Raw genomic sequence first — 27,078 nt, 5'->3', positions numbered from 1 at the left:
TGATGAGGAGATGAATTATTGGCATTATGCCTTTGGAGACGTTTGTTTCGTTCTGTTTTGCGCCTCTTCCCTTTGATTTTCATGCGACATGACTTGTTCTTTTCGTTTCGTCTCGTTGGCCTTGTCTTTTGCGGCAGAGGAATTATATGGCACAAAATACTGGCTTGGTTTATGAGACCTGTCTGATGGTGCATTAGTGCTGTTTAGGCATCTGAATAACAAATTTGTATTCCATATGCTCCTTACAGTCAATTTAGTGTAAAGTCTGGTTGATGTACGTGGCTAGAGAATCATAAGCCCGAACGTGCTCATTGTGAGATTGTTGGGAACCGGCACTATGTGACTGTACAAGAAAAGGGCCACAGAATGAGGACAAGGTTCCCAAAGAGAAAAATTATAGTTTCATTCGATTGTTAGACGTTACGTTGAAGTCATCAGGTTTAAAGAACAGAAAAGTTGGGTATATGGGTTGAATCATCCAAAATCGAGCGGCATTGATCCGGTTGTTAGAACTGGATTATTGTACCAAATCTCCCAATAAGTTGGAAAATGTGTTGAAAAGGTTGTAATCTATGCTTTTGGGGGTCTATGTTGACCATTTAAGAGCGAGAGTAGGTCTGCTTGGGGGAGGGGAAGCTGATGAAAAGTTAGCGTTGGTCTCTTATCACATAGATGAGAAGGGAAACTCACGAAGGTCCAAGCTCCTGGATGCTCTTGCTGGCGAGCCACTGACCCATGTCAATAGAGTCATCGAGGCTCTTGCCAGCAACGATACCAGCGCAGAAACCACCGGCGAAGGCATCACTGCACGAGAGGTTAGCAAAACTGAACTTAGATATGCTTTAATCACTATAACTTACCCAGCACCGTTGGTGTCATTAATGGCGTCCTTGGAGATCTCGTGGACCTTGAACTCCTTGACCTCAACCGAACCGGAAGTGGAGCCAATGGCGACAACGGTGGGCTCAGTGCCCTGGGTGACAATGGCAACACGGGGGCTCTGGGTGTTCTTCTTAGGGAGCTGAGCGAGCTTCTTGGCGATCTCAACAACATCCTCGGTGCCCCACTGGTGGCTCTCGGAGTAGGCACGAGCCTCAGTCTCGTTACAGAAGGTGTAGTCAGTGTAGGGCAGAACGCTGTCGAGCTGCTCCTTGAAGAACTGAGGGATGAAGGGGGCAGAGAGAGACAGCATGAAAGGCTAGCAGAACAATGGCATTAGCAAAAGTTTCAATGTATTAGAATAATACGGTTCACATACCTTGTTCTTAGCAGCGGCCTCCTCACCAAGAGCGATGATGGCCGGCACACAGACAGTCAGGTGATATCCTCCAACGTAGTAGAACTTGGCCTTCTCAACCAGAGACCAGATCTCGGGCTGCTTCAGGTGCTCGATCTTGTACTCGTTGGCGGCAGCGAGGTGGGTGCACATGCTGCGGTTGTGGCCAGTGATGACAACACCGCACTTTCCGGTGGGCTGAGTCTCATCGATACGGTACTCAGTGTGGACACCAGCCTCCTCGCAGGTCTTTTTGAGGATGTCACCGAACTTGTCCTTACCGATGCAGCCGATGTAGACAACGGACTGCTCAGGGAGCATGTACTATAAACATGTCAGTATCGAGATTGGGACATCTCTGGTAGTATAATAGCATACCTGGGCACCACGAGCGGTGTTCTGGGCAGCACCACCGGGGATCAGCTTGGCGTCCCGGGCGAGAAGGTCCTCGTAGATACCCATGTGCTTGTCCTCGGCAAGGATAGCATCGTTCTCCTTCAAGTCGTACTTCTCGAGGAGAGCGGCATCACTAATTATGATGTCAGCATTGAAAATGAACCTCAATTACTCCTGAGGTATCCATACCCACGAGCCTGGATGTCTATAACAGCGGTCAGTATTGTAGTTTAGAGTTCAACTGAGAAAACACATACCGAGGAGAGGGTTCTCCAGACAGAGAAGAGGGTAACCTTGAGGAGCAGCCATTGTGAATAATAGTAGAAAAAGATGGATGAATTGACGGTGAAAAGGTGGGAGGTGGAAGAGGATATGGAGGGGTTGGCAGAAAAGAGCGGACTGGACTCTGCAAGGTATCCCAGGATCCACCGGCTTTTGACGTTCCCCGTGAATTGCTCTCTTGTATACCTCAACAATGGCCGGCCACGCGATGGAGATCCCGGAGATTATCCAATCTGCGAGCATCAATAAGAATCCCGATCCTGCTCATGACATCAACCCAGCTACCGCAGCTTCAGAGAAGCAGCCCGTTGAAGTTGGCCCAGACTCCGATGTTGACAGTATCGCCTCCGATATCGTTGATCCAAACCGAGTGATTCGACCAGTCCGTCGTCGTCAGACTCTTCCTCCTCTCCCGGATCTGCGTTTCGAGCAGAGCTATCTGGCTAGCTTGAAGGATGCCGACACCTGGGGACGGGTGGCGTGGATCACCACCAGGGATCAAGTAAGCTTCCCTACCCTTGAATTGATCTCACAACTGTGAGGGTGAGGGACAAACATAGTGATAAATGGCTAATGCATTGATTTCACCTGCAGGTCCTTCTCCCTCTAATCCAAGGAACCGTCTGGACTCTCGCCCTTTCAGGCTGGCGCTTCTGGAACCGCAATGCATCACTTAGTGGCCACACCCTCGGCAGCCGAATCCGCAGATGGTGGTACGAAGTAAACAACTGGCATCTACCGCATATGGGCACGGCCAGAAATGATCGACTGGCGTCAGATGTTGAAAATGTGAGTAACTGCCCCTATCCCTCCCCCCCCCCCGAATTCCTATCTGATTTCGGACAGAGCTGGAGAAACTGACGTCGAGGAGTTTTTGCAGTTCTACACGGCTCAGTTCTCTAACGCGAGTTCTGACTGAGATTGAGATTGCTGGGTGCGATCTATTGTTTTGATTCAGGGATCCAGTGGCGGGCTCTTCGTACACTGGATTGCTTGCATTTATGGCGTTGAAATTTGGAGGCGTTCTTTTCTCTCGATTCCCATTTGCATTTCTGATATCCCTGCTCCAGCATACTGTTTGATTTCTTGCCATTGAGCTCGAGCTAGAATGATCTAGTGATCTATCATAGTCTGCCATGAACGGATACAACGCTTGTGTATAAACCCATGTTAGAACATACGGCGCACGCGCTTTTCTATTGTCAGTGTAGTCAAACATCACATCATCGTCGAGATTATGATATGGCGTTTCACGTCCTTGGAAGCTATTTTGGCTTTTCGAGTCTGCGATTGAGTCTGCGATTGAGTCTGCATACATAGTCTTGGTCCTTTGATTGTTTTATAGAAAGGTAGCTCAGAATGAGCTACACTGCTATTGAGCAACAGATAGTAGATATACATTATGGTGCTAGAGTAATTGTGGGACAGCAAAATATCCAAGCATACATAATTTAAGGCCGATTCACGCCATTGGACTCTGCCGGCTGGGTTGCCTTCCGTGCCTCGAGATGAGCAGCTAGCGGTGCAGTTGGTAATGGAGAAGTCGAGGCCATCGGCCCCTGTGGCATGGCTTCTTGGGGCTTGGAGATAGGGGGTGGGGCCATGATCGGGGCCGGCTGTGTTGGTACTTGTGGTATCGGAACACAAGGAAGGGAAGATGTAGCCTCCGATGCAAGTTTCTCACTTGGGTTTGTGGGAGGGGGCATTGTCGATGCTTGAGTGGGTGGAGGTGCTGCTGTTTCTGTAGTATTCTTGATGTGGACATCTTTTGCAGGGGGAGGTTCGTCGTTCTGGTTTTCGACTTTGCCGTTGCTGTGTGCGTTCCCTCTGCTATATCGAAGCTGTACAACCAGACTTTCTGGCTCCTCGCTGACATCAGAATCCTCCTCGCTTACTTCTTCCTCTTCATCTTCGTTGTCACCTTCGAAATCATGCTCTTCGTCATCTTCAGGGCCTCGCCATTCGTTGCCACTTTCATTTGCGCTTGAATGAATCGACGCATCTTCTAGGTCTTCAGCGTCATATCCGGAGTACCCGTTGGGATTTCTGGAGGTGCGAGTCCTTTGCGGTCTACTGACTTCTTCGTCATCATCTTCCTCGTCATCGCCACCATTTACTTGTCCGGCCAGTAGTGTCTCTCCGTAAAGACCGCCTGCGCGAGATCGAATCTGCCGTCCACTCGCCGTAAACCGAGGCCGAGATGACTCCGTCGGGGCTGCAGCGGCGCCGCCACCACGAGTTGAGCGACGAACTGAAGTTTCATCCTCAGAGAACATGTCTTCGTCATCGTATGTGTATTTCAGCTTCTTTCCACGCGTACGACCTTCGTACATGGAGAAGCCAGGGTCTGGGCGAACGAACGCGGCTTTTCTTGCCAAACGATAGTCACGTCGTTTCCGTTTCTATTATCCTGTAAGCTGAGTCCAACTGAATCTTTAAGATAGCAATTTACCTCCTCGGATGCCTCAAATCGAGGAATCGATGCGCGAATTTTCTCGCTCAGTTTCTTCGAATTGGTGCCTTTCTCTCCCTCGAGTTTCGCAGCGACAGACTCAAGCTCAGGAATGTCTCCCGCAATACTCCACCAAGTATTGTGCTTAAGAGCCGGGTTACTCTCGCGATAAAGTCGGAAATGAGTGTCCTCTTGCCCTTCAATAAGCCAATAACGACGTTTCAAGCTGTCTCGGCCCCAGGACTGAACAGACAGTGGCTGATTGAGGTCATCATCATGCCGCGATTGCTTGTATGATTCCTTAATCTTTGCTTGGACCGCTTCAGACGACGCAAGTGACCAAAGTATGAGGGCCTTCAATAATTGGATCTAAAATCAAACATATCAGAATTGTCAATTGAGGTGCGGTTAATTTCGAAACGTACGCGTTCTTCGGGAGTCATGGTCGCAAAGCTGCGTCCCCCGTGGAGGGGGTTCTTGCCTCCCCAGGCCTTGGGCCACTGCGACTGGTGTGTGTGAATTGCTTCTTCGAGGGGTCGTGTAAAGTGCGCACGTCTAATTATTTCACATATTGAATCAGTACTGAAGCCAACAATTGGTGATCGTAAAAGCGCGCTTGCGCGCTCTGCCGCATATGTCGTGGGTGGCGAACATACTCAACATCTTTCTTACGGTTCAAGACCAGCCCAAGCAATGCACAAAGAAGCCTTTCAATGTATTCTCCAGGGGGAGCCTCTTGAACTCCAGTCTCAATGTCCTGTGGGCCATAGTGTGGCAGTCCTCGGGGGAACACTTCGTGGAAACGCGCGCGGAACGTGACGATGAACTAAGATGCGACAACTCAGTAAGCGTGTCCTATAATGGACCGAACGCGTCATAGACAGGTTGCAGTTTAAGTGGTGAGCATTTTATAACTCTCAAGATCTATACTCACGGCAATATCAGGGTTGTCGGCGAAAACGTATTCATGCGGTGGTGACGGCTCCCGTTTCGGCGGAGGTGTTTCCGACTCCTTCTTAAAGTACTTTGCGATGCCAACTGGCTCATCGACAGCCATGGCGGCTTCGTCGTCTGTCGGTGGCGCAGATGATAAGGAGGAGACTTCTGAATCTGAAAGGGGCATGGTGGAGGTAATGGGGTACGATGATGAAGGAAAGTAAGTGAGTTTCGCGCATGCGAGCGTCACGTCTGCACCGATCTTGCGCCCGAAGGGTGATTATTTAATACATTCCCAGCGCGACTGCTTCTTTTCTATGCGATTTTTTTACTAAAACCTGCTATAGGTTTCTATAAATGTCATGATTTACAAGAATGGGATATTTAGGTAGAGACGGGGTCTTTCATGTGGATTTGTATAGAATCGAGCTTGAGAGGGGTAAAATGGGTATGGAGATCTCTATTAATATGCTCTCAATGCAATGAATAGGACAGAGAAAGCTCCAGCGACCAGTAGTGATTACTACTTAGCTAATATGGCTTTAGATATCACAGTCCGTGTCATCAGCATACCGAGACTGATCTTTCCGTATGAAGTATACAGCTAAGGAAAGCGATTCTGTATAGCAATTGCATCATATTAAGTTGTAAGCTGAAGTCCTAACAGGACAGTAGTGTTCCCACACTTGATAGCCAGGAGTCGGTCGATGATGACAATGTCCTTTGATGGGCACGTGATATGGTTATGTAATTGCCCTCCCCAAATCTAGAGGGCTTGCTGAAATGGTTCGATTCGCACACGAAGAAAACGGTAGAAATGGATTTGAAAAGAAAACATCATTTTCATATAGTCCAATCCATCATTTTGAGCACTAATAATCTACTCCCACCTTACAAAGCAAAAGATACAGTGTTTGCGTAGTTCCATAAGTCGAGTAAGCGACTCTGCACTAAGCCCAATCGGGCTAGGTTAGCGACCGCACCCTAAAGCCCACACAAGTCCCCGTGTCCGATGATTTCTCAACTTCTCAACGACAAGCCTATCTTCAATTCGAGGTACGACCGATTTTCCCCTCCCACACGACACTCCTGTCATTCAATATTAACACAGGATTTATTTAGACAGTCGCCATGGGTCGTGTCATCCGCAACCAGAGGAAGGGCCGTGGCTCCATTTTCAGTGAGTGCGACCGAAAATCATCCCAGCACGAATTTTGAGGCTGCGCACTCGAGCAGCGAAGAGGAGGAACAACTTGGACTCCCTGGATTACCTGGAAAACCACACAGATTGCGAAAGAGAATGCAGTGCTGATATCGATTTTTTTTTTTTTTCTACAGCGGCCAACACCCGTCTCAACAAGGCCCCTGCCCAGTTCCGTACCCTCGACTACGCTGAGGCTCACGGATACACCCGTGGTGTTGTCAAGGAGATCATCCACGATGCCGGCCGTGGTGCTCCCCTCGCCAAGGTCCAGTTCCGCCACCCCTACAAGTTCAAGATGATCACCGAGACCTTCATCGCCAACGAGGGCATGTACACTGGCCAGTTCATCTACGCTGGTAAGAACGCCGCCCTCACCGTCGGCAACGTTCTCCCTCTCGCCTCTATGCCCGAGGGTACCGTCATCACCAACGTCGAGGAGAAGTCCGGTGACCGTGGTGCGCTCGGCCGTACCTCCGGTAACTACGTTACCGTTATTGGCCACAACCCCGAGGATGGCAAGACCCGTGTCAAGCTCCCCTCCGGTGCCAAGAAGGTCATCAAGAACACCGCCCGTGGTATGGTTGGTATCGTCGCCGGTGGTGGCCGTACCGACAAGCCTTTGCTCAAGGCCGGTCGTGCCAAGCACAAGTTCGCCGTCAAGCGCAACTCTTGGCCCAAGACTCGTGGTGTTGCCATGAACCCCGTCGATCACGTAAGTTTTCACTACCTACCCGTCTTTTTGGGTTGAATCCAGGAACAATTTCTGACAACTCTTCTACAGCCTCACGGTGGTGGTAACCACCAGCACATCGGTAAGGCCTCGACCATCTCCCGCTACGCCACCCAGGGTCAAAAGGCCGGTCTCATTGCCGCCCGCAGAACTGGTCTGCTCCGCGGTACCCAGAAGACCAAGGATTAAGCGGTTTATTTCTTGGAGTTTTTCTTGTGACGGGTTGAAAATGGAATTCTGCTATGAGACAAACGTACTTAGGCGACTGCGGATGAGCGTCTCATGCGCCCTTAGCGAATTAAGGTTGTGGTCACCATCCTTTCTGTCCAGCATAACCACGGGGTGAAGAATAGGGGTCCGAGGATGGCCTCTATGAAGGCAGAACGGAAAATCAAAAAGGCCCTTGGGGCTGTGAAATGATACACCTTTAAACTTTCATTCCGTCCTGCCTGTCACCCTTGTAGGCTGTAATCTTCCCGTACAATGTCTTGTAGTCTTGATAGCGGGTGAGCCCCTCCACGCTGCCACTGTGTTCACCCCGCGTGGGACGAGTCGGGGTCAATTGCTCTTGTTATTGGCATTTGTATTCTGGAGTAGTATTACCCTTACGGGGCAAGTGCGGATGTTTGCTGGTCCACTTCTCTCAAGTTGTAATCACCACCTTGGGTCACATAACATCCTTGATTCACAGGAGATATACATCTATCTGCCTTTGTATCTATCTTTTCAGAAAGTATCACCCCTGTTCTATTACACGTAAACTTCTGTGCAACCCGTCTATCATGCTTGTGGACATTCTGCGACTTTGCAAGCGCTCGAGGTCACCCTTCACCAATATCAGTGTGCATTCTAAGTATATGACTTGGTAATTTACTCTCTGGATGAGAATATGGAAAGAAACATAGAAACAATCCCTTGTATACTTGTGAGCGAAAACAGAAAAAGAGCAAGAAAAAAGTAAACGGTTATATATAAATTTCTATTCAGACTACACAAGCACGTGTGGAACAAATATTTCGACTATAGACGGCGAAAATCTAAGATCGAACAGACCTCCTGAGTGCAATCAAAACTTGAAATCGTATTTATCTACCTGGAGTTTATTGTTGGGTGTCGGTCTGTTGTTTATACACATACCGGGGTTCAGGGCTACCACCATCGTTTCTGGCTCTTCAACACCGCCTACACCATCGAGGAACTATCGAACATGCCAGATTCCTGATAATAGGACTCATAGTGTGCGATCATCTCCAAGAGCTTATCGCTATGAATTTCCGCCAAGTCATGAATCTCTCCCTAATCGGACGACAGCTCATACAGATAGGAGAATGTCTGGCAAGTCTTGGCTTTCCCTTTCCGTTTTAGTGCTCACCTCTTGCCGCTTTTTGCTTACTGAGTAAAACTGAGCACGCATCCATGTCTTACATAATCATTGAATATGCCCCCGGAGTAAGTGAACTAATCACCTGATCGTTATAACTACAAGCCGGATGACTTGAAGTAAGATAGCAGCTCACCTCAATAAAATGCACCACGCTAGTCCTAACTAAATGCAGTCTTTGCCCAACACTCTTGACCGTTGTCCCCTTAACAAAGAGATAACTGGCGGTCGATCCTGACGACTTGCCTCCAGTTGCACAGCGGGGCCACATTCATTGGCATTACTATCAGGCGGCCATGTCACTATTCAAATCGTCGAATTTCGCATCCATGTTACCGTCTGTACATAGTTGCGGGAAACATACCCTCAATTATTAGTTTTACAATATCCAGGAATCCTGACTGAATGATTTGTAAATCTAGTCTGTTGATCTATTCTAGTTTTATTTCTCACTTGATCTTTGATAATGCTTGCCGCTTGCTCCTAGGAATACGACTTCAACTCTATCGATCTGGACATTCATAGTATCTTGAGTCCTGTGTCTGGGAGGAGAGATCCAGGCTTCTGTATTGATTCGAGGAGCTTTGAACTGAAACAAAATTGATACATACAAACAGAAATTTTATTCTTCAACACCTAAAGGAAATAGTCCATTGATGAGATTTTATGCTAAAGCAATCGCTGTATCCCCTGTTATAGCTTCAATTTTGGGTTGAAATACAATAAAGAGTGAAAGGTGATTATTCAGTGGGTTAGATGGTCAGACGGCACTAGTATGCATTGTTTGTTTGTAAAAAGGTGGCTCTAATTGTGCCCTTCTATCGTTCCACACGCGCGTGTAGACGATCATCGGATACAAGAACTTCTATCTACACTCAATGGCGCCAGAGAATAGTACCAGTACCGGTCCAGAACATCATATTCATCCGCCCTATCTCAGAAATGAACCCTATTCCTTCTTTACATGCACTCGCACACACAGGGTTATCACCCTGAAACTCCCGCAAGTTCGCCTTGAAGGCTCCACTGCAACAAGAATTTCACTTCATCTCTTCAGAGTGAGCAAGCCCGGCTTGTACGGAAGAGCATTGTACTGGCTACCGGCATTCGGGTCTCGGCCCTGGTAGAGGAATTGGAGGTTGCATGGGTCGATAGTCATGGTTTGGTCAGGGTTGGTGCGGACCAAGTCACCGTGACTGATGTCGTTGGTCCAGGTAGCACCACTGTTAGCCTTTCCGGCAAACGGCTTGCTCTCGGTCGTTGCCTGCGGGGTCCACGAGCCTCCGAGACTGCTAGCGGTGAATGAACGGAAAAACCGCCCTTGTGATCCCATTGCCTCGACAATCATAAGGTACTTGTTTTGGCCTTTGACGGTATAGACTTGAACTGCCTCAAACAGGTTGCTTTGAGTGTCGCTGAGCACCACCTCTGAGTTCGTTCCGAAATTTCCTGGGAAATTGTTGATAGGCATGCTGGAGCGGTAGATCTTTCCATTGTCTCCTGCAAAGAAAAGATACATATGTGTCGAGTCGCCGATAAGGGTCTGATCAATAGCACCAGTGCCTGAATTGGCGATCTTTCCAGAGAAAAGGGCTTGCTCCGATGACCATTGATTAGTGGTAGGATCACTTGCTGTTCGATAGGTAAAGGTGCTCGAGCCCCATTGGTAGGCCAGGACCCAAATATTCTTTGGCTGGAAGTAGAACAAAGTGGGCGCAACAGCGTTGAAGCTCATTGCGTTTTGGCTCGCAGATGCCATACCAGACCAGTCGGAAAAGGGGCTGAAGCTCATAGAGCCGTAGTTCCCAGCTGCATTGGCAGTTGATGCATAGACGACATGTTTGTTGTTGAAGACCACGTTGGTAAAGTCCTTAAGTGCCACCCATCCTGACTTTGGGTTCACGAGAGGGCCAGTGGATGTCCAACTGTAAGTCGACGGGAGTGCGCAGTCAGCGACGACAGCCGGCGCCGATGCGAGCAAAAACAAGACAGATGACGCCAGGCCAGCCTTAGCCTTGAGAAACATCATTGTGGAGAAGGTTCCCGTCAGTGGTGATTATTGAAGGATGATTGAGAGTCTCCAAGCAGAAAGACCAAACATCTGGGTGGGAGGTTGACCGTATTTAAATCCTCAAAGTGCAGCTTAACGATTGATTTGTTTAACCGGGAAATGTGAGATCAGTTACTTTCATATGCAAGTTGGCTCCACGCTGTTTCAAGTGGAAAGGAACCTTTGGTAATTTCATTATTTCTTTTTCGCTCTCAAAGAAACAATTCAGGATAAAGTACATTAGCCAGAACTACTCGTCCGCCGGATTTATGCCTTTCTGGAAATAGGAGCGGACATGCACCCCGCACCGAGGCATTCATGCCAGGGTTTTCTTCAGGCTATTGTTAAAATCTGTACATGCCTAGTTGTTCAACTGCCTCGTGATACTGGGTTCAATGGACTACGAACATACACGTGGGTGCCGATGGCAACGCTCAATGGATATAAATATACTGAGACATCATAGTCCTAAGGCTGTTTCACTATAAGTAACACTAATTTTCAAACAATTTCAGCTTGATGGCTTATCTGTATGTGTGGGTTGTTCATTGTGCCTTCTTGAAGAATGTCGGCATGACCCTCGGAGGTTCCTCGGAATATTTGACAGGGGAAGCCGAAAATGAATTTGAGCATGTAGTTTTTTGAAACCAGGGCAAGCCTAACTTGGCGAAATCAAAGATGATTGGTTTCGATGACCGCTAAAGTATCATCGGACCCCGTCGTCTCCACACGGGAGGACCCTTTTTTTTGTTTCCACTAACCGCCATGTTTTCCCCTTGAACACAAGCCAAGGCTTTATGGTCCTTTCTTCATTACATGTAGAGGCTAGACTTACAGTGGGCCTACCGGTCCAAAGGGAGCTTGATGATTTGATCGTGTCTAGAGATCAGCGTCCAGGCTAAAGCTATGCAATCATTTAGGCAAAAAATTGATTGAGGTAAATGCCAGGATATTGGATGAAATAGGCAATATCCGTTCCACATCAGTGGTAAAGGCAGATGATACCCATCAGAATCGGGGAAACAACTCCATTGAGCCAATTACTACTCAACTATGACTGCCTTCCTCCATGACAAGCTGGCTTTTCCCCTATATAAATAGTCTCCTCAACCCTTCCAGACGGTCTTCATCTTCTATCATTATCCTCTCCATTCCTCGAGAACAAACCCCGGACACGTTTCCCAAAATGGTTCAAATCAAGGCAGCCGCTCTGGCTCTTCTTTTCGCTGGTCAAGCGCTTTCCGGTCCTGTTGAAGCCCGACAGGCCTCTGTGAGCATTGATGCCAAGTTCAAGGCTCACGGGAAGAAATATCTCGGAAACATTGGTGACCAGTACACCTTGAACAAAAACGCAAAGACCCCCGCCATCATCAAGGCCGATTTCGGTCAACTGACTCCGGAGAACAGCATGAAGTGGGATGCTACTGAGCGTAAGTATCACCATTTACGGAACAGTTAGAGTACGAGAAGCTGAGACGGAAATTAGCAAACCGGGGGCAATTCTCCTTCACTGGATCGGACTATCTGGTATGAATCGAGCCTTTTTGCTCCTGTGCATGGTTCTAATAGCAATCTAGGTCAACTTTGCTCAGTCCAATGGAAAGCTGGTCCGTGGTCATACTCTCGGTAAGTGCTGGAATCCCTTGGTCCCAAGCATGCCAGAAGGAGAGAAGCTAAAGTCGTCAAGTGTGGCACTCCCAGCTCCCGTCTTGGGTCTCTTCCATCACCGACAAGACAACCCTGATCAATGTCCTGAAGAACCACATTACCACGGTGATGAACCGTTACAAGGGCAAGATCTACGCCTGGGTACGTGAACTCAAGAGCCTTAGTCCTACAAAGTCACATCGCTAACTTGTTCAAGGACGTCGTGAACGAGATCTTCAACGAGGATGGCTCTCTACGTAACAGCGTCTTCTACAATGTGATTGGAGAAGACTTTGTACGCATCGCTTTCGAAACAGCCCGTGCTACGGACCCAAATGCGAAGCTCTACATCAATGACTACAAGTGAGTTATGTCCCTTAGCTCTTCTCGTTCTGCATATGTTCTGATCTTGCAAAGCCTGGATTCCGCCTCCTACTCCAAGACGAACGGTATGGTCAGTCATGTCAAGAAATGGATTGCTGCCGGTATCCCGATCGATGGAATTGGTAAGATACCTGCTATTGAATTTCACCGTATATGACCACTCACTCTTTTCTAGGCTCTCAGACTCATTTGGGTGCCGGTGCCGGTGCAGCAGTTGCTGGATAAGTACCCCTTGCCTCCTATCAACCGAATATTAGCTCACAACCTTATACAGCTCTGAATGCTCTTGCCGGTGCAGGAACGAAGGAGGTTGCTATCACTGAGCTTGATATTGCTGGTGCCAGCCCTACTGACTATGTCAATGTGCGTTTCCATCATTCCAAGGCTAGTTCAATTGAGTTCACAACTAACAACTATCTCCATAGGTTGTCAACGCCTGCCTGAACCAGCCAAAGTGTGTTGGAATCACTGTCTGGGGAGTCGCTGACCCGGTAAATGCCCAATTCCTGAAAGATACAAAAGATTGCATACTGATACCAGATATTTTTTCAGGATTCGTGGCGCTCCGGCTCCAGCCCATTGCTCTTTGACGGGGGCTATAACCCCAAGTCTGCATACAACGCTATCGCAAATGCCCTTTAATTGCGGTGCTTTTGATCTCTATCCGACAATGCGAAGTCTGCTACTGAGTAGGCTACACTTCATTCTGAAGTGTCCAATTTATATAGAGAATCCAGGTCGTAAGGGCAGGAAACACTAGGGCTTTAGGAACCTACTTGTCATTTCTATCGCAGGAAAACAATGCCACTTTGTTAAAGCTCTCGAAACGTCTTCTCCTATTGATAATGATATTGCTAGCCGATTAGTTCGGATATTAAATCTAGGATCCGCATCCAAATTGGAACACCAGGCTGAGCTAGAACAAATCAAAAATTTATGTGAAGCACCCTGCACATGTTCTGGACCCTTGTTTCAACACAGCTCGATTTGACTACCTCCACCGGACGAGCTTCCTGATGCGGCAAGTCTCACGGTAGTTAGAAAACCGACAACTCCCGAACGGGGTGCATACTTCTCCACTTCTCGGCGTGACAAACTCAATATCCTTAGCTCCCGTCAACGGTGTTGATACCTGAACCAAATGGTGGTTTCCAGGTCATAATCCCGTGTTGGAAGAGGCTCTGATCGAAACGGGGTCCTTTTCCCGGTGGGCTTAATTGATGCGGTTGGCCACGGCGGTCAATCCTGTCAACAAGGTGTTGTCTCGCGGGGTAATCACCCATGGCCGGTAGAATCCGATGTGGTTCCATTCCTTTACCAGGATGTGATCATCGTCAATTTACCATTTGTCCTGGATGTGGCTTGCAATCTGCCGACCAAGAAGGAAGACGGAGTTTGGGAATCATGCCCAAGCCCCACACTCAATCCGTTCTTCCCAGACATTTGTCCAATCGTTCTCAGGAACGAATTTGGAATCACATGGAATGTTTTTTTCCGTGGCAGACGCTCCCACTCTCTTGGTAGTCATACAATAAGGTAAAGCTGCCATTACGTAGGGCCTGCCTGGCATCATCTACAGTGTTTAATGATTGCATATGTACGGTTCGCTTCATCAGCGCGGCTTTTCTTTTGCTCACGGGTTATCTCATTGCAAATGAGACGTAAAATAGAGAATTTGGAAGCAATCACTATGAAAATCGCATCTTGATAAAACAGAATACATACAGGTAATCGATGTTGCTAAACTGGCTTACATTTCATGCCTTCCCCTCTAATCTCAGCGCAAGTTTCATGTTATACACGGGTTCATTCTACATCTACTTTTTGACTCCCTGGGCTGTGTCATCTCTAGGTAGACATCAGCACAGGCGGCCCGCCCCGGGTACGTGGAGCGTTGGGGTGGGGTGCAGGCCAACTCAATATACTCTTCCAGAAACGAGACGCTAGTGCAGGATGAGTTCGCCATAATTCGGCGCTCGGTGTCAGCATTTCGAATTTTGGAATGTCTGTGGCTTGCCAATCTTGTCCGAATAGTATAGAAAAACCCAATGGCATCCGATATCCCCTTTGGCTGCCCCTCGAAAAGATCCTCTCTAGTTAGTGCAGCTCCTAGATTTCTTGTTAGGTGCTTGTGCTTCTACCTAAATAGGTATCTTCTGCCCTTTGTTCAAAGCTCTTAGCCTCACCTCTGATCCGTGACCTCTAATCCACAAGTTCGACTTTTTCGTGCCTCCATCTGAAGAAGCAGACAATGTACGAGAATTGGTGTGTTCACACCGCGGTAGCAAAGCTAGCAGTACTTTACTTACCCTAGCACTTCGACCAGCCACCATAGAAGGAAAAAAAGCACTTTTCTGGCCATAAGCGTGATAAAGAAGAGGAAAGAATATTGCTTGCTCATAAGACTGACAAGACATGACGGTAATTTACACACAAGTATTGAAAAAAGCGTTGTGCTAAGGGCAGTTGAGATCTCACTGCTACGACAGGGTCTAGGAAAGTGACTGAAACGGCCATTCAGAGAACCCTACCACTCTGCTCGAATAGCTAGTTATTTCGTCATATACGCACAGAATCTTTCTATTAAATTAATTTCTATGAAAATTATGTCAGCATTTAGCCGTAAAGTGCCCGCAGATTGAGCGCTGAGCATTATATGGGATGCGAAGCCCACGAAGCAATGCCACGAAGCAATGATCTTTACCGTTGAGGACACGGGGGGTTTCGCCCGTGTGAATTAACCAGGCAAAGTTTGAGTCCAGAACCCTAAAAAATTCCTCGGCGGCCCTTGAGCATCACCATGATCTGGCTTCATATGTTTGTAATTTTCAGTGAGCATACAGCGTTTGGTCAATTTCTTTGTCGTTGATTGTGTAGTAATGGTTTCCAGTTTTTGCTCCGGCTATATTGATATTATGAAACGCATCATAGCCTATAGTCTAGAGTCCCCAATATAAACCGCCTCGATATTACAGCGAATTACGTTGTTTCCCGCAGATAATCGGTCATTTGGAGAGAAATGGAAAGGATGGGTTGAGCCTGACCATGGCTGTGCCGCTGCCACAACTATAAAGTCTCTGAAGATATCGCGTTAGGATGTGCAACTATATTCCAATCATTTCACACAACAGTACAATCCATTTTTTTTTTTTTTGCTTTTTAAAATGAAGACCACTCCCTTTTTACTTGCACTAGCTACCACATCATTCGCTCAGCAACAGACGCTATGTGACCAATATGGCTATTATGCCAGCGGCAGTTACGGTGTCAGCAACAATCTTTGGGGGAAGGATTCTGGAACTGGCTCTCAGTGCACTTACGTGAACTCCGTCTCGAGTTCAGGCGTCTCGTGGCACACCACATGGACCTGGTCTGGTGGTGAGAACAACGTGAAGAGCTACCCTAACTCGGGTTTAGCCAACTTGAAGAAGCAGCACGTCAGTCAAATTAGTAGTATTCCTACTTCGGTGAAATGGAGCTACGACAGCACCAACATCCGCGCCGACGTCTCGTATGATCTTTTCACGGCTGCAGATATCAACCACAATACCTATAGCGGTGACTATGAACTCATGATCTGGTATTTCTGCCCGTTTTGGTTTCTTGTCGTCTATTGCTGACTATATCAAACACACAGGCTGGCCAGATATGGCCAAGTTCAACCCATAGGTTCCCAGGTTGCGACGGCCTCCGTGGGTGGCAATACCTGGGAGCTGTGGTACGGCGGCAACGGTGCGCAGAAGACCTACAGCTTTGTTGCTTCGAGCCCCATTACCTCTTGGAGCGGGGATATCAAGGGCTTTTTTGACTACTTGACCCAGTACCAAGGTTATCCAGCCAGCAGCCAATATCTCCTCGGTACGTGTCTCCAAAGAAAAGTGTCCTCAAGAGTGTAATATACTAACGAGTTAAACTTCCTCCAGCCATGCAATTTGGAACAGAGCCATTCACTGGCGGGAAGTCTACATTTACGGTGTCAAACTGGTCTGCCAATGTGAACTAGATCCATACCAACATATGCGGATTCTTCAAAGGGATCTCACGTGTCGTTGGGATGGGTGACAGGAGCACAAGAGGAAGCGAGGAAGGAAGGGGGGTGGTACATTCCACCATTTTTCGAATGTGCCTAGTGACAGAATAGTTGAATATAACACTCCAATTAAGATCGAGGTGTCGTTAGGTGGTGAGAGTCACCAGATCGATTTCTGGCTTATCGAAATCGGTCCGTCAACGTACTCGAGTCGGCCGCCGTACTAAAGAAAGACAGGGAAACTTATTAGACTATTCCTAATTGGATGGCCCTCGCCGTCTTCTTTGCGTCTGAAAGACATAACGCAATACTTTGGGGGCAAAGAATACTCTAGAAAACGAGGGCAGCCCAAGTATCGTCAACGCACTAACCATCATAGGATAAATGGCCCTGCGGGGCCTGTCTATCTTGGGTAAGGTCTAGATTGAGTTTACGCAAATCAGGGGTGTCTCACTCAGCACCCACTGAGCATGCCGCGGGTTAGTCGCCACGCACGTGACCGAACCAAAGCCGGATCAACCGAGTCCGAGCCCGTGCTGACATCTAAGCCTGAGCGCCCTCATAAAGCGGGCGGCAGCCCAGAGAGGAAAGGCTCCACCCGGCAGACATTATCCTGTCTAGATAGGTGCATACAATTCCCATTTTCCTGTCCCGCGAGGAGGAGAAAGAAACAATGCCTTCCAGTGACACAACACGAACCGCAGCAATACCAAATTGCTCCCAACCCATTATATCAGTCTCTGGCTCGTAGAGTGTGACTTTTTGCTCATTAGATGACCGCCAGAGCTTTGTCCATGATTTGCCTTTGACCGGGGCAACGTCTCGGCCTCGAAGTCTTTTCCCGGGGTGTTCAGTCCCGGGAAGGTCAAGTACTGTGGACAAGATGTACATGACAGTTGTGACTGCCCAAATTCTCAAGGGAGTAATCATGGTACTTCTTGCTCACATCCTCTCGCGTGGCACCGGCAAGGATAGGAATAGCCTCTAACAACTGGCCTTCCGCACCATTCTCCGACAGGAATACGACCAACGTATTGTCCCATTCACCCGTGGACTCGAGGTACTCGCAGACACGACCTACATTGACATCGATAAGATCTCCATTGCACGAATTGATTTGCGTTGTCCATCTTCTGGGAGCTCAGCCACGACGGCGTCGTATCCAAGGTGTGGGGAGGAGCTGGCTCAACACCTGCAGACACAATGCCTTTCTCAATCAAACCGTGCAAACTGTGATTCCTAAGAGCCAACGCCCCATCGTCTTATTGGCCTCCTGTGTTTCTGGACAACCCCCGGTGTTGCTTGTAATGGCCAGTGGAGCGCAGTGAAAGGGAGGTAAGCGAAGAACGGCTGATCATTCTCGTCCTCTGAGCGTTCTGTCAGGTACGTGAGCATATAGTCCGTGAAAGTATTAGCCGAGTAAAAGTCGTTAGGAAATTCAGTGGCCCCGTCGATGAACTGATCGTGCTCTATCCAAAGTCTAGGGCCGTTCAGGAGGGCGCGTGGTAGCTCGTCCATGCCATAAAGTTGCGGCACTTGATTGTAACATGTCTCTAAGAATCTAAAGTAGCCCGCATGACCCAAGAAAGCTCTCGAATTCGAATTATTTTGGTAAAGAAGAGCAGTCCAGATGAGATCCGTGATAGGAAGGACTCGAAACCGTGCTCCATGTACCGCTTCTGGGTAACCATATGTCATCGTCTTCGAAACAGGCTTGGATTTAGGATCTAGAAATGGTCCTTTGTTCGCCTTTCACCAGTTATCAAAAGCCCAGATGTGAAACGTTTATTTTTGTATGGGCGGTTACATCGGGGACTCTGATTGGTCAATTTGACAACAACCAGCAATTCCTACACGTTCCGCCCTCTGGAAACCATTGCACACATTTCTCGATGGCCAGATCCCATGTAAGAAGAAGTACTCGTTACAAATGTCAGACTTATCCAAGCCCCAGAAAATTCCCCGACTAAGCGTCAATGCCGTCACCGACTCCGAACGGTGGCAAGCCATCACCAAACGCGACATTACAGCCAACTTCTTCGTCTACGCCGTGACAACGACCAAAATATACTGCCGCCCCTCCTGCCCAGCCCGACTTGCCCGCCGAGCGAACGTTGAATTCTACGACACCCCCGCCCAAGCCGAGAAGGCTGGGTTCCGCGCCTGCAAGCGCTGCCGGCCGCATTCAGGACAGACCGCCACCCAAAGCAACCCCCAAGCCGCAGTCGTCGAGAAGGCATGCGAGACGATCCGGCACAACCTGGTCTCAGGGGTGAAACCACGGCTGAGAGATCTGGCTGCACAGGCGGGGCTGACGCCTAGCCATTTCCATCGCGTGTTTAAGAAACTGGTGGGCGTTACGCCTGGTCAGTATATTGCTAGTCGGGGGCAGAGTGGTTCGTCCTCGGATGCTTGGACGCCGGGTAGATTGTCGGAGGCTGAAACGCGCTCTGACTTTGATACCGGGGGCTTCGCTCCAGATCACAAGGGAGAGACGGGGTCAACGGGGTTGGCGGCGGTCAGTTGTCGGTCTCCGGTCATAATGGACGAAACTTGGAATATATTCGATGCTTGGTTTGAGCAGGAAAAATGGGTGCCTGATTTATCCTCTGTTGACCCTCGAATCATCTTGGCGCCCGAGTGATCAAATTGATGTGAATATGAGAGATGAGAATATGAGACATGTCTGCCTTAAGCCTAGAATTGTATGTCACCTTAGACCTTGGATACTATCCAAGTATACGAGTACGATCCCCCGCTAGGCGAGGTCTCGCCACTGAAACAAGGTTGAAACCCAGACGCTCTGTGCGCCTGCGTACCTGTACAAGTACGTGGAGGTGGAGGTACATGTAACCATGATTCCTTGGATTGGAGACGGAAGAACAACGTCGATTGGCGAGTCAGACCCTGTGGCAAGTGAATCGACAGAGAGGATAATTATAGCACAATGTTCTTAGACAATTTCCTTGTGTTCCAATTGGGGTCTGGCGTTCTCCACCGGCCCACCAACGCGTGTCACCTTTTTGGTAGTTTTAATTCCCCTGTCTTGGGAAATTGGATGGCATAGTGCTAATTCCCAGTAATATACGGGCATCAGGCAGTCGAATAGCAATCGAAATAAGACTGTCCAGCTGTTAAACCAGACATTCAAGTGAAATAATGAATGGGATTGTAGGCAAGACCCTTCTCCACTGATTGACAAGATCGACTGCATGCATACAAATGCATTGGGGATTCCAGAACTTTGTGGTCGAGATCCCCAATCCTTAATTAATCTTCCTTCCCAACCCCTCCCTTTCTTCCCAGCCCCTGTCTCTCGCTTTACTTGGCTTTCCTTATCTTGTCTCTGCTTTCGTTCATTCTTCCTTTTATTCCCCCGCATACCAATACCAACATGCACATGAACAAGAGAATCGGTCGCTTCAAGCAATGGGCTGGAGAGCGCATGGGCGGAGAGGCCAAGACATGCCAATCTGATGATTTCAAGGCCATGGAGACGGAGATGGGCGTGCGACATGAAGGTAGGAGAACACGACCACACGAGAATCATTCATGCTAATCGCTTTCCAGGCGTTGATCGCATTCACAAGTCCATGACCGCCTATGTCAAGGCCATCTCCAAGCGCAATGAGGGGGACGATAAGGAGAAGACCCTCCCGATCGCGCACCTAGGCAGCAGCATGGTTTCCCATGGCGAGGACTTTGACGCCAACTCCGAATACGGGCAGAGCCTGATCAGTAAGTTGTGATTTTGCTGGTGAGACGAGGAAGATCGTGTGACTGACCATTTGATCAGTGTTTGGACGGACGGAGGAGCGTATCGCGCGCATCCAAGAGCAGTACATTGCGCAGGCGACATCGAGCTGGCTCGAGTCCTTGGAACGATCCCTGACCCAGATGAAGGACTATCAGCAAGCTCGCAAGAAGCTCGATAGCCGACGACTGGCATACGATACTTCTCTTGCTAAGATGGAGAAAGCCAAGAAAGAGGACTTCCGCGTGGAGGAGGAACTCCGCTCCCAGAAAGTGAAATACGAAGAAGCCAACGAGGATGTCTTGCGGCGCATGCAGGATGTGAAGGAGGCCGAGGTTGATAATGTCATGGACATGGGAACCTTCCTCGACGCCCAACTCGAGTACCATGAACGGTCTCGGGAGGCGCTCCTCCAGTTGAAGCAGGAATGGGTTGGGTAAGCCTTCTCCATCCCCATGTTTTACGTGTGATACTAATAGCTTGCAGATTCAGCCAGACACAAACCCCAACCCGCCGTCCGACGCGTGCTCGTTCCAACACTGCCCACTCATATCAGGAGCGGTATGAGCCGTTGCAGGAAGAGCTGATCAATACCACTGAGGCCAGACCTCCCATTAGATCACACAAGACCATTGCGACGCAATACGCTGACTCGCCTCCACGCGAGAATTATGCTGCCTCACGGCCTGTTCTGAACCGGGTCCCTACGTTCGAAGGCCCGACTCAACTCCGACAAGAGCAATCGCCAGCTGCATCCCAATGGGTCCAGCAGCGTACTGCCAGCGAAAACTCAGTTGGGTACGGCCGCAGAAGCAGCACTCAAGTTGCAAGTGGCCGCGTCTCTGCTGATCCATACGCAGACTCGGAAGAGGTCAGCTCCTACGGCCGGTCCAGTCCCGAGCGTATGTTCGGCGGTGGTAGATCCATCTCGCCCGCAACATCTCACGGAAGCGTGGCATCTCGGCGACCCAGTACGACCAACATGAGTACCCTGGCATTGTCCAAGAAAGGTCCACCTCCACCTCCTCCTTCTCGTGCGAAGAAGCCCCCACCACCCCCACCACCAATGAAGCGGACACTCCTGGCCTCGACGAATGCCTAGGGTGATCTGCAGCATGCGTCCGTACTTTGAAACTTGATCTTGGTCTTGAGCATGGGGTTTAGGAGTTAGGGTGATTACGTTCGATGGCGGTGCCTATTGTTACCATATCAAAGCTTAACCGAGTTGTGCTGGGACTGTCCTTTCTGGATTTCATTTGTGGTGTTGCGTTGATTAATTCCCTGGAGGATCCCTGCTTGGACTGGTCTACCAGTGAGCCGGTGAATCTGACCAATCCTTGAAAATAGTAGACTTAATCATGCATTGATCGACTGTATTGTTCAGTGCGGCCAGTTGCCTTGTAGTTGCCTTTAGCTTCTAGTCTGACGATCAGACACAGCGAGTATGTTTACTTGGCTAGATAGACAGATGAAAAGAAAGCAATAGAATAGAATACGCATCAGTATAACAATGAATAGTGTAAATAGAGTGAATAGAGTAGACTCAACTGATATCTGCGATCGGTACCAGAACTGCAGCCCCAGGCACAATTGATCACAACTGACTCAGCATCAGGTGACCTACCCGGTTAGTCAGCCTCCTTGGAAATCTCCTCCCAGGTTGTCCTTCTGAGCACCCAGATTTCTCCGAGCCTGTCGCGCAACTCCGTCCCATCTCCATTTCCATCCATCCACTTTCAAGACGCGCCCCCCGAACGCGCCCTTTGGATTTTCCCCTCCCCCTCCTTTACCAGCTCGCCTCATTACTCGCTTTCTTTCAACCCCGTGAAAGTACCCGCTCCCCATATCCCATCGCGGGAGCTCCGACCACACCCCCAAACATCACGTCTCCCATCGCCAAGCATCCCATACAACCACCTTCTTGTCGCATTCACGACAAGTAAGCTCACCCATACCGTCGCTACCACCCCCTCGACCGCGCCACCCTCTCCTTGTACTTGCGCGATCTGGCAATTGGCACCAAGTGGAGACCTTTGCCCTCGGCTCAACTGCGCGTTGATTTTCAACCCCATTGCCTGCCGTTCACTTCATGAATTAAAGAAATTTACGCGTCAATATGGCTTCTCTGCACCCGGCGCCCAATATGGCGCCCGGCAATGTTAGCCTGCCTCCTAACCTCACGCAGCAAAATGTCCAAGAGATTCTTCAAGTGAGTTTATCGCTTCTTATCACCTTAGCCTTACTATATCCCGCCTCTTCAATGCGCCCTGTCGTACCTTGCTATTGAATCGTAGTTATCTAACCTTATCGCAGAAGTACAAGCAGATGCAAGAACAGGGTGTCCGCCCTGATGACCCCGAGTTCATCAAGGCTCACAACGTGCTCACTGCTATCCAGCGGCAGCAGAACTTCCAAAAGCAACAGCGTTTTGCTCAGCAGCAGCGCCAACAGCAGCAGATGAATGGTGCCACTCCTGAGACTGCCCCCAATGGCAATCATGGTGAGTCTTGTCGTGACCCCTATCCGACCACCCTCAACTCTCTCATTATATCTGACATGATTTGCAATAGGTCGCACCGCATCTGCTTCTTCGGCCCCGGGTGGCACCCCTCAGGACACTACCTCGGCCGCAGCCAAGAATGCGACAGTTGGCAGCGGTAGCTTCTCTCCAGAGCAGTTGGCCACCCTTCGCAACCAGATTTTGGCTTTTAAGATGCTGTCCAAGAACCTCGCAATCCCACCCCGCGTTCAACAGCAGCTCTTTGCAAACAAGAAGTCTCAAACACCCACCCCCACGGACATTGTTGGCACAGCCGAGAAGGTGATTGATACCGCGGACAAGTCCTCAACACAACCCCCGGAAAGTGTCGAGCCTGAAGAATTTGGCCGAGATTGGTACGGAAGTTTCCAGTCTCCGTACGACTCCCTCTCCGACACCATCAGCTATACAGACCACGCCAACCGCGCAAATCGCGTACGAATTCCCGCCCTCTTGCCCCCGGGTATGGACCTTGAACAAGTTCGCGAGGACCGTGAGATCGCAATCTACAACAAGATAGTGGCTCGGAAAGCAGAGCTTGCTCAGCTTCCTGCTAATTTGGGTGTGTGGGATACCAGCAAGAGTGATACTCCTTCATACGACGACTCGCTCAAGTTGAAGGCCTTGATTGAATACAAATCCCTCTCTCTCTTGCCCAAGCAGCGTCAGTTCCGCAAGCAGCTTCAGAATGAGATGTTCCACTATGACAACCTCGGCATGACCGCCAACCGTTCAAGCCACCGTCGCATGAAGAAGCAGTCTTTGCGTGAGGCTCGCATTACTGAGAAGCTTGAGAAGCAGCAACGTGATGCTCGTGAAACCCGTGAGAAGAAGAAGCAGTATGATCAGCTGCAGGCTATCCTCAACCACAGCGCTGAACTTGCCAATGCTTCCGTGCAACAACGCACTCGCTCCCAGAAGCTGGGTCGGATGATGATCTCACACCACCAGCACATGGAGCGTGAAGAGCAGAGACGTGTGGAGCGCACTGCCAAGCAGCGTCTCCAGGCCTTGAAGGCTAACGATGAGGAGACATATCTCAAGCTTTTGGGACAGGCCAAGGATTCTCGTATCTCTCACCTGCTCAAACAGACCGATAACTTCCTCAAGCAACTTGCCGCATCCGTCAAGGAACAACAACGTAACCTGGCTCAGCGTTACGGTGAAGAACAAGACTTCGACGACGAGTCAGACCAGGAGATTCTTGATAGCGAAAATGAGGAAGAAGAGACCAGCAACGGAAAGAAGAAGGTCGACTACTACGCTGTTGCTCACCGTATCAACGAAGAGGTCACATCACAGCCTACGATTCTCCAGGGAGGTACCCTCAAGGAATACCAGCTGAAGGGTCTCCAATGGATGATTTCTCTCTACAACAACAACCTCAATGGTATTTTGGCAGACGAGATGGGTCTTGGAAAGACCATCCAGACCATCAGTTTGATTACGCATATCATCGAAAAGAAGCAAAACAACGGCCCCTTTCTGGTCATTGTTCCTCTTTCTACCCTCACCAACTGGAACATTGAATTCGACAAGTGGGCACCAACGGTGCAGAAGGTTGTCTACAAGGGTCCTCCCAACGCACGAAAGCAACAACAGCAACAGATCCGTTGGGGCAACTTCCAGGTTCTGCTCACCACCTACGAATACATCATCAAGGATCGCCCAGTTCTCAGCAAGATCAAGTGGACCCACATGATTGTTGATGAGGGTCACCGCATGAAGAACACACAATCGAAGCTGAGCAGCACCCTCTCAACATATTACACCAGTCGCTACCGTCTCATTTTGACCGGTACTCCATTGCAAAACAACCTCCCCGAACTTTGGGCTCTTCTCAATTTCGTCCTGCCTAATATTTTCAAGTCCGTCAAGTCGTTTGACGAGTGGTTCAACACACCATTCGCCAACACTGGTGGCCAAGATCGCATGGACCTGAGCGAAGAAGAGCAGCTTCTCGTTATTCGTCGTCTTCATAAGGTTCTTCGTCCCTTCCTGCTCAGACGTCTCAAGAAGGATGTTGAGAAGGATCTGCCCGACAAGCAGGAGCGTGTCATCAAGTGTCGATTCTCCGCCTTGCAGACCAAGTTGTACAAACAGCTTGTCACACACAATAAGATGGCTGTCAGCGACGGCAAGGGCGGAAAGACTGGTATGCGTGGTCTGAGCAACATGCTGATGCAATTGCGAAAGCTTTGCAACCATCCCTTCGTCTTCGAACCTGTTGAGGACCAGATGAACCCCACTCGCATGTCAAACGATCTTCTCTGGCGTACTGCAGGAAAGTTCGAGCTGCTCGATCGTGTCTTGCCTAAGTTCCGTGCCACCGGTCACCGAGTACTGATGTTCTTCCAGATGACTCAGATTATGAACATCATGGAGGATTTCCTCCGTCTGCGTGGCTTGAAGTACCTTCGTCTTGACGGTTCCACAAAGTCTGACGATCGATCAGATCTGTTGAAGCAGTTCAACGACCCTGGGTCCGATTACTTTTGTTTCTTGCTCTCTACCCGTGCTGGTGGTCTGGGTCTGAACTTGCAGACTGCAGACACTGTCATCATCTACGATTCCGATTGGAACCCTCACCAGGATTTGCAAGCCCAGGATCGTGCTCACCGTATTGGGCAGAAGAACGAGGTTCGCATTCTGCGACTTATCAGTTCCAACTCGGTCGAGGAGAAGATTCTCGAGCGTGCTCAGTTCAAGTTGGACATGGATGGCAAGGTTATCCAAGCCGGAAAGTTCGATAACAAATCTACCAACGAGGAGCGAGATGCGCTTCTACGAACGCTCCTGGATACAGCAGAGGCAGCAGATTCGATTGGTGATCATGACGAAATGGATGATGACGACCTCAACGATATTATGGCCCGTTCGGAAGATGAAATTGGAATTTTCCAAGAGATGGATAGACAGCGTATCGCCAATGATAAATATGGTCCTGGCCACCGCTACCCTCGTCTGATGTGTGAAGCAGAGTTGCCAGAAATCTACATGCAGGAGGATAACCCTGTCACAGAAGAGGTTGAGATTGAGGTTACTGGTCGTGGTGCTCGTGAGCGCAAGGTCACCAAGTACGATGATGGTCTTACGGAAGAGCAGTGGTTGATGGCAGTGGATGCCGACGATGACACCATCGAAGCCGCCATTGCCCGAAAGCAGGCTCGCGTTGAACGTCGCAAGTCCAACAAGGCTGGTCGTGGCCTGGGTGATGACGAGTCATCACCTGAGCCCGAGCCTGAAATCGACGATGATGAGACACCCAAGAAGCGTCGTCGCGGTCCTCCTCCCAAGCGCAAGGCCGAGGAAATTGTTGATGAAACTCCTCAGCCCAAGCGCAAGAGAGGCCGTCAACCCAAGGTGCCGGATACTCTCAGCCCCTCTGATCGCGCTACCTTGACTGGTATTCTCGACAGCACTATTCAGTCTTTGCTGGATATGGAAGCTGAAGTTCCCCCAGAAGGCTCGGACAGCGAAGAAGGACCCATGGTCCGTGCAATTCTGGATCCCTTCATGAAACCTCCCCCCCGCTCCCTATACCCCGACTACTACATGATCATTCAGAAGCCTATTGCCATGGACGCAATCCAGAAGAAGGTCAAGCGGGGCGATTATCAAAACCTCAGGGGCTTTGTGGAGGATATCCACCTGCTCTGCCAGAATGCCCGGACGTACAATGAGGACACCAGTGTTTTGTTCCAGGATGCTAATGACATCGAGGTAAGTTGCCTTGTTGGTTTGATTGATAATCGGATACTAATCGTATAACAGGCCAAGTGTTTGTCCGAACTGAAGAAGCATACCGACGAGCACCCCCAGTTTGCCATCTTCGACAACCAGTCTGTTGGTGATGGTTCGACCGGCTTTGCCTCGGGCACGGACACGCCGATGACGGCTGGTACCCCCGGGCAGAAATTGAAGCTCACTTTCAGCAACCCCAACCGGGACACACCCAGCGGTGGCGACGAGGAGTAGCCCCTCCCTCAAGACCGTGAGCTCACTTAATCAACACCA

At 49.4% G+C, this 27,078-nt stretch overlaps 10 protein-coding genes across 10 annotated transcripts; 7 read left to right on the top strand and 3 right to left on the bottom strand.

The window, feature by feature from the left end:
- Positions 1-599: 599 nt before the first annotated feature.
- On the bottom strand, positions 600-1,981 carry N7508_002433 (adenosine kinase; the record flags this gene model as incomplete). Its single annotated transcript, XM_058460499.1, has 7 exons — positions 600-636; positions 691-804; positions 861-1,198; positions 1,259-1,600; positions 1,655-1,805; positions 1,862-1,877; positions 1,930-1,981. The coding sequence occupies 7 exons, from the start codon at positions 1,979-1,981 to the stop codon at positions 600-602; spliced, it is 1,050 nt and encodes a 349-aa protein (XP_058324031.1).
- Positions 1,982-2,147: 166 nt separating this feature from the next.
- On the top strand, positions 2,148-2,873 carry N7508_002432 (DUF1770 domain-containing protein; the record flags this gene model as incomplete). The annotated part of the gene is made up of 3 exons (XM_058460498.1): positions 2,148-2,456; positions 2,549-2,743; positions 2,823-2,873. 3 exons carry the CDS (start codon positions 2,148-2,150, stop codon positions 2,871-2,873), a joined length of 555 nt encoding a protein of 184 aa, XP_058324030.1.
- Positions 2,874-3,405: 532 nt separating this feature from the next.
- On the bottom strand, positions 3,406-5,529 carry N7508_002431 (uncharacterized protein; the record flags this gene model as incomplete). The annotated part of the gene is made up of 5 exons (XM_058460497.1): positions 3,406-4,356; positions 4,407-4,775; positions 4,832-4,961; positions 5,063-5,232; positions 5,341-5,529. 5 exons carry the CDS (start codon positions 5,527-5,529, stop codon positions 3,406-3,408), a joined length of 1,809 nt encoding a protein of 602 aa, XP_058324029.1.
- A 782-nt stretch (positions 5,530-6,311) lies between these two features.
- On the top strand, positions 6,312-7,645 carry N7508_002430 (60S ribosomal uL2 domain-containing protein; the record flags this gene model as incomplete). Its single annotated transcript, XM_058460496.1, has 4 exons — positions 6,312-6,398; positions 6,465-6,522; positions 6,681-7,258; positions 7,328-7,645. Coding segments are annotated over 4 exons (861 nt in total), but the record flags the coding sequence as incomplete, so codon positions are not given.
- Positions 7,646-9,702: 2,057 nt separating this feature from the next.
- Positions 9,703-10,686, bottom strand: N7508_002429 (uncharacterized protein; the record flags this gene model as incomplete). Its single annotated transcript, XM_058460495.1, has 1 exon — positions 9,703-10,686. The coding sequence occupies one exon, from the start codon at positions 10,684-10,686 to the stop codon at positions 9,703-9,705; it is 984 nt and encodes a 327-aa protein (XP_058324027.1).
- Positions 10,687-11,776: 1,090 nt separating this feature from the next.
- On the top strand, positions 11,777-13,380 carry N7508_002428 (endo-1,4-beta-xylanase; the record flags this gene model as incomplete). Its single annotated transcript, XM_058460494.1, has 10 exons — positions 11,777-12,137; positions 12,194-12,234; positions 12,285-12,333; positions 12,395-12,516; positions 12,572-12,717; positions 12,772-12,860; positions 12,914-12,943; positions 13,013-13,101; positions 13,164-13,229; positions 13,291-13,380. 10 exons carry the CDS (start codon positions 11,777-11,779, stop codon positions 13,378-13,380), a joined length of 1,083 nt encoding a protein of 360 aa, XP_058324026.1.
- A 2,522-nt stretch (positions 13,381-15,902) lies between these two features.
- N7508_002427 (glycoside hydrolase family 12 protein) lies at positions 15,903-16,741 on the top strand (the record flags this gene model as incomplete). Its single annotated transcript, XM_058460493.1, has 3 exons — positions 15,903-16,318; positions 16,376-16,596; positions 16,662-16,741. The coding sequence occupies 3 exons, from the start codon at positions 15,903-15,905 to the stop codon at positions 16,739-16,741; spliced, it is 717 nt and encodes a 238-aa protein (XP_058324025.1).
- A 1,957-nt stretch (positions 16,742-18,698) lies between these two features.
- Positions 18,699-19,412, top strand: mpt (putative DNA repair and transcription factor Ada; the record flags this gene model as incomplete). The annotated part of the gene is made up of 1 exon (XM_058460492.1): positions 18,699-19,412. The coding sequence occupies one exon, from the start codon at positions 18,699-18,701 to the stop codon at positions 19,410-19,412; it is 714 nt and encodes a 237-aa protein (XP_058324024.1).
- Positions 19,413-20,162: 750 nt separating this feature from the next.
- Positions 20,163-21,624, top strand: N7508_002425 (uncharacterized protein; the record flags this gene model as incomplete). The annotated part of the gene is made up of 4 exons (XM_058460491.1): positions 20,163-20,289; positions 20,339-20,506; positions 20,565-20,958; positions 21,009-21,624. The coding sequence occupies 4 exons, from the start codon at positions 20,163-20,165 to the stop codon at positions 21,622-21,624; spliced, it is 1,305 nt and encodes a 434-aa protein (XP_058324023.1).
- A 1,014-nt stretch (positions 21,625-22,638) lies between these two features.
- Positions 22,639-27,039, top strand: N7508_002424 (putative RSC complex subunit (Sth1); the record flags this gene model as incomplete). The annotated part of the gene is made up of 4 exons (XM_058460490.1): positions 22,639-22,731; positions 22,836-23,022; positions 23,093-26,784; positions 26,836-27,039. 4 exons carry the CDS (start codon positions 22,639-22,641, stop codon positions 27,037-27,039), a joined length of 4,176 nt encoding a protein of 1,391 aa, XP_058324022.1.
- Positions 27,040-27,078: the final 39 nt, after the last annotated feature.

Source organism: Penicillium antarcticum, assembly GCF_028974205.1.
Source record: "Penicillium antarcticum strain IBT 31339 chromosome Unknown utg000002l_segment0_segment0, whole genome shotgun sequence".
Classification (NCBI taxonomy): Eukaryota; Fungi; Ascomycota; class Eurotiomycetes; order Eurotiales; family Aspergillaceae; genus Penicillium; species Penicillium antarcticum.
This window is presented reverse-complemented; position numbering and strand designations above follow the sequence as displayed.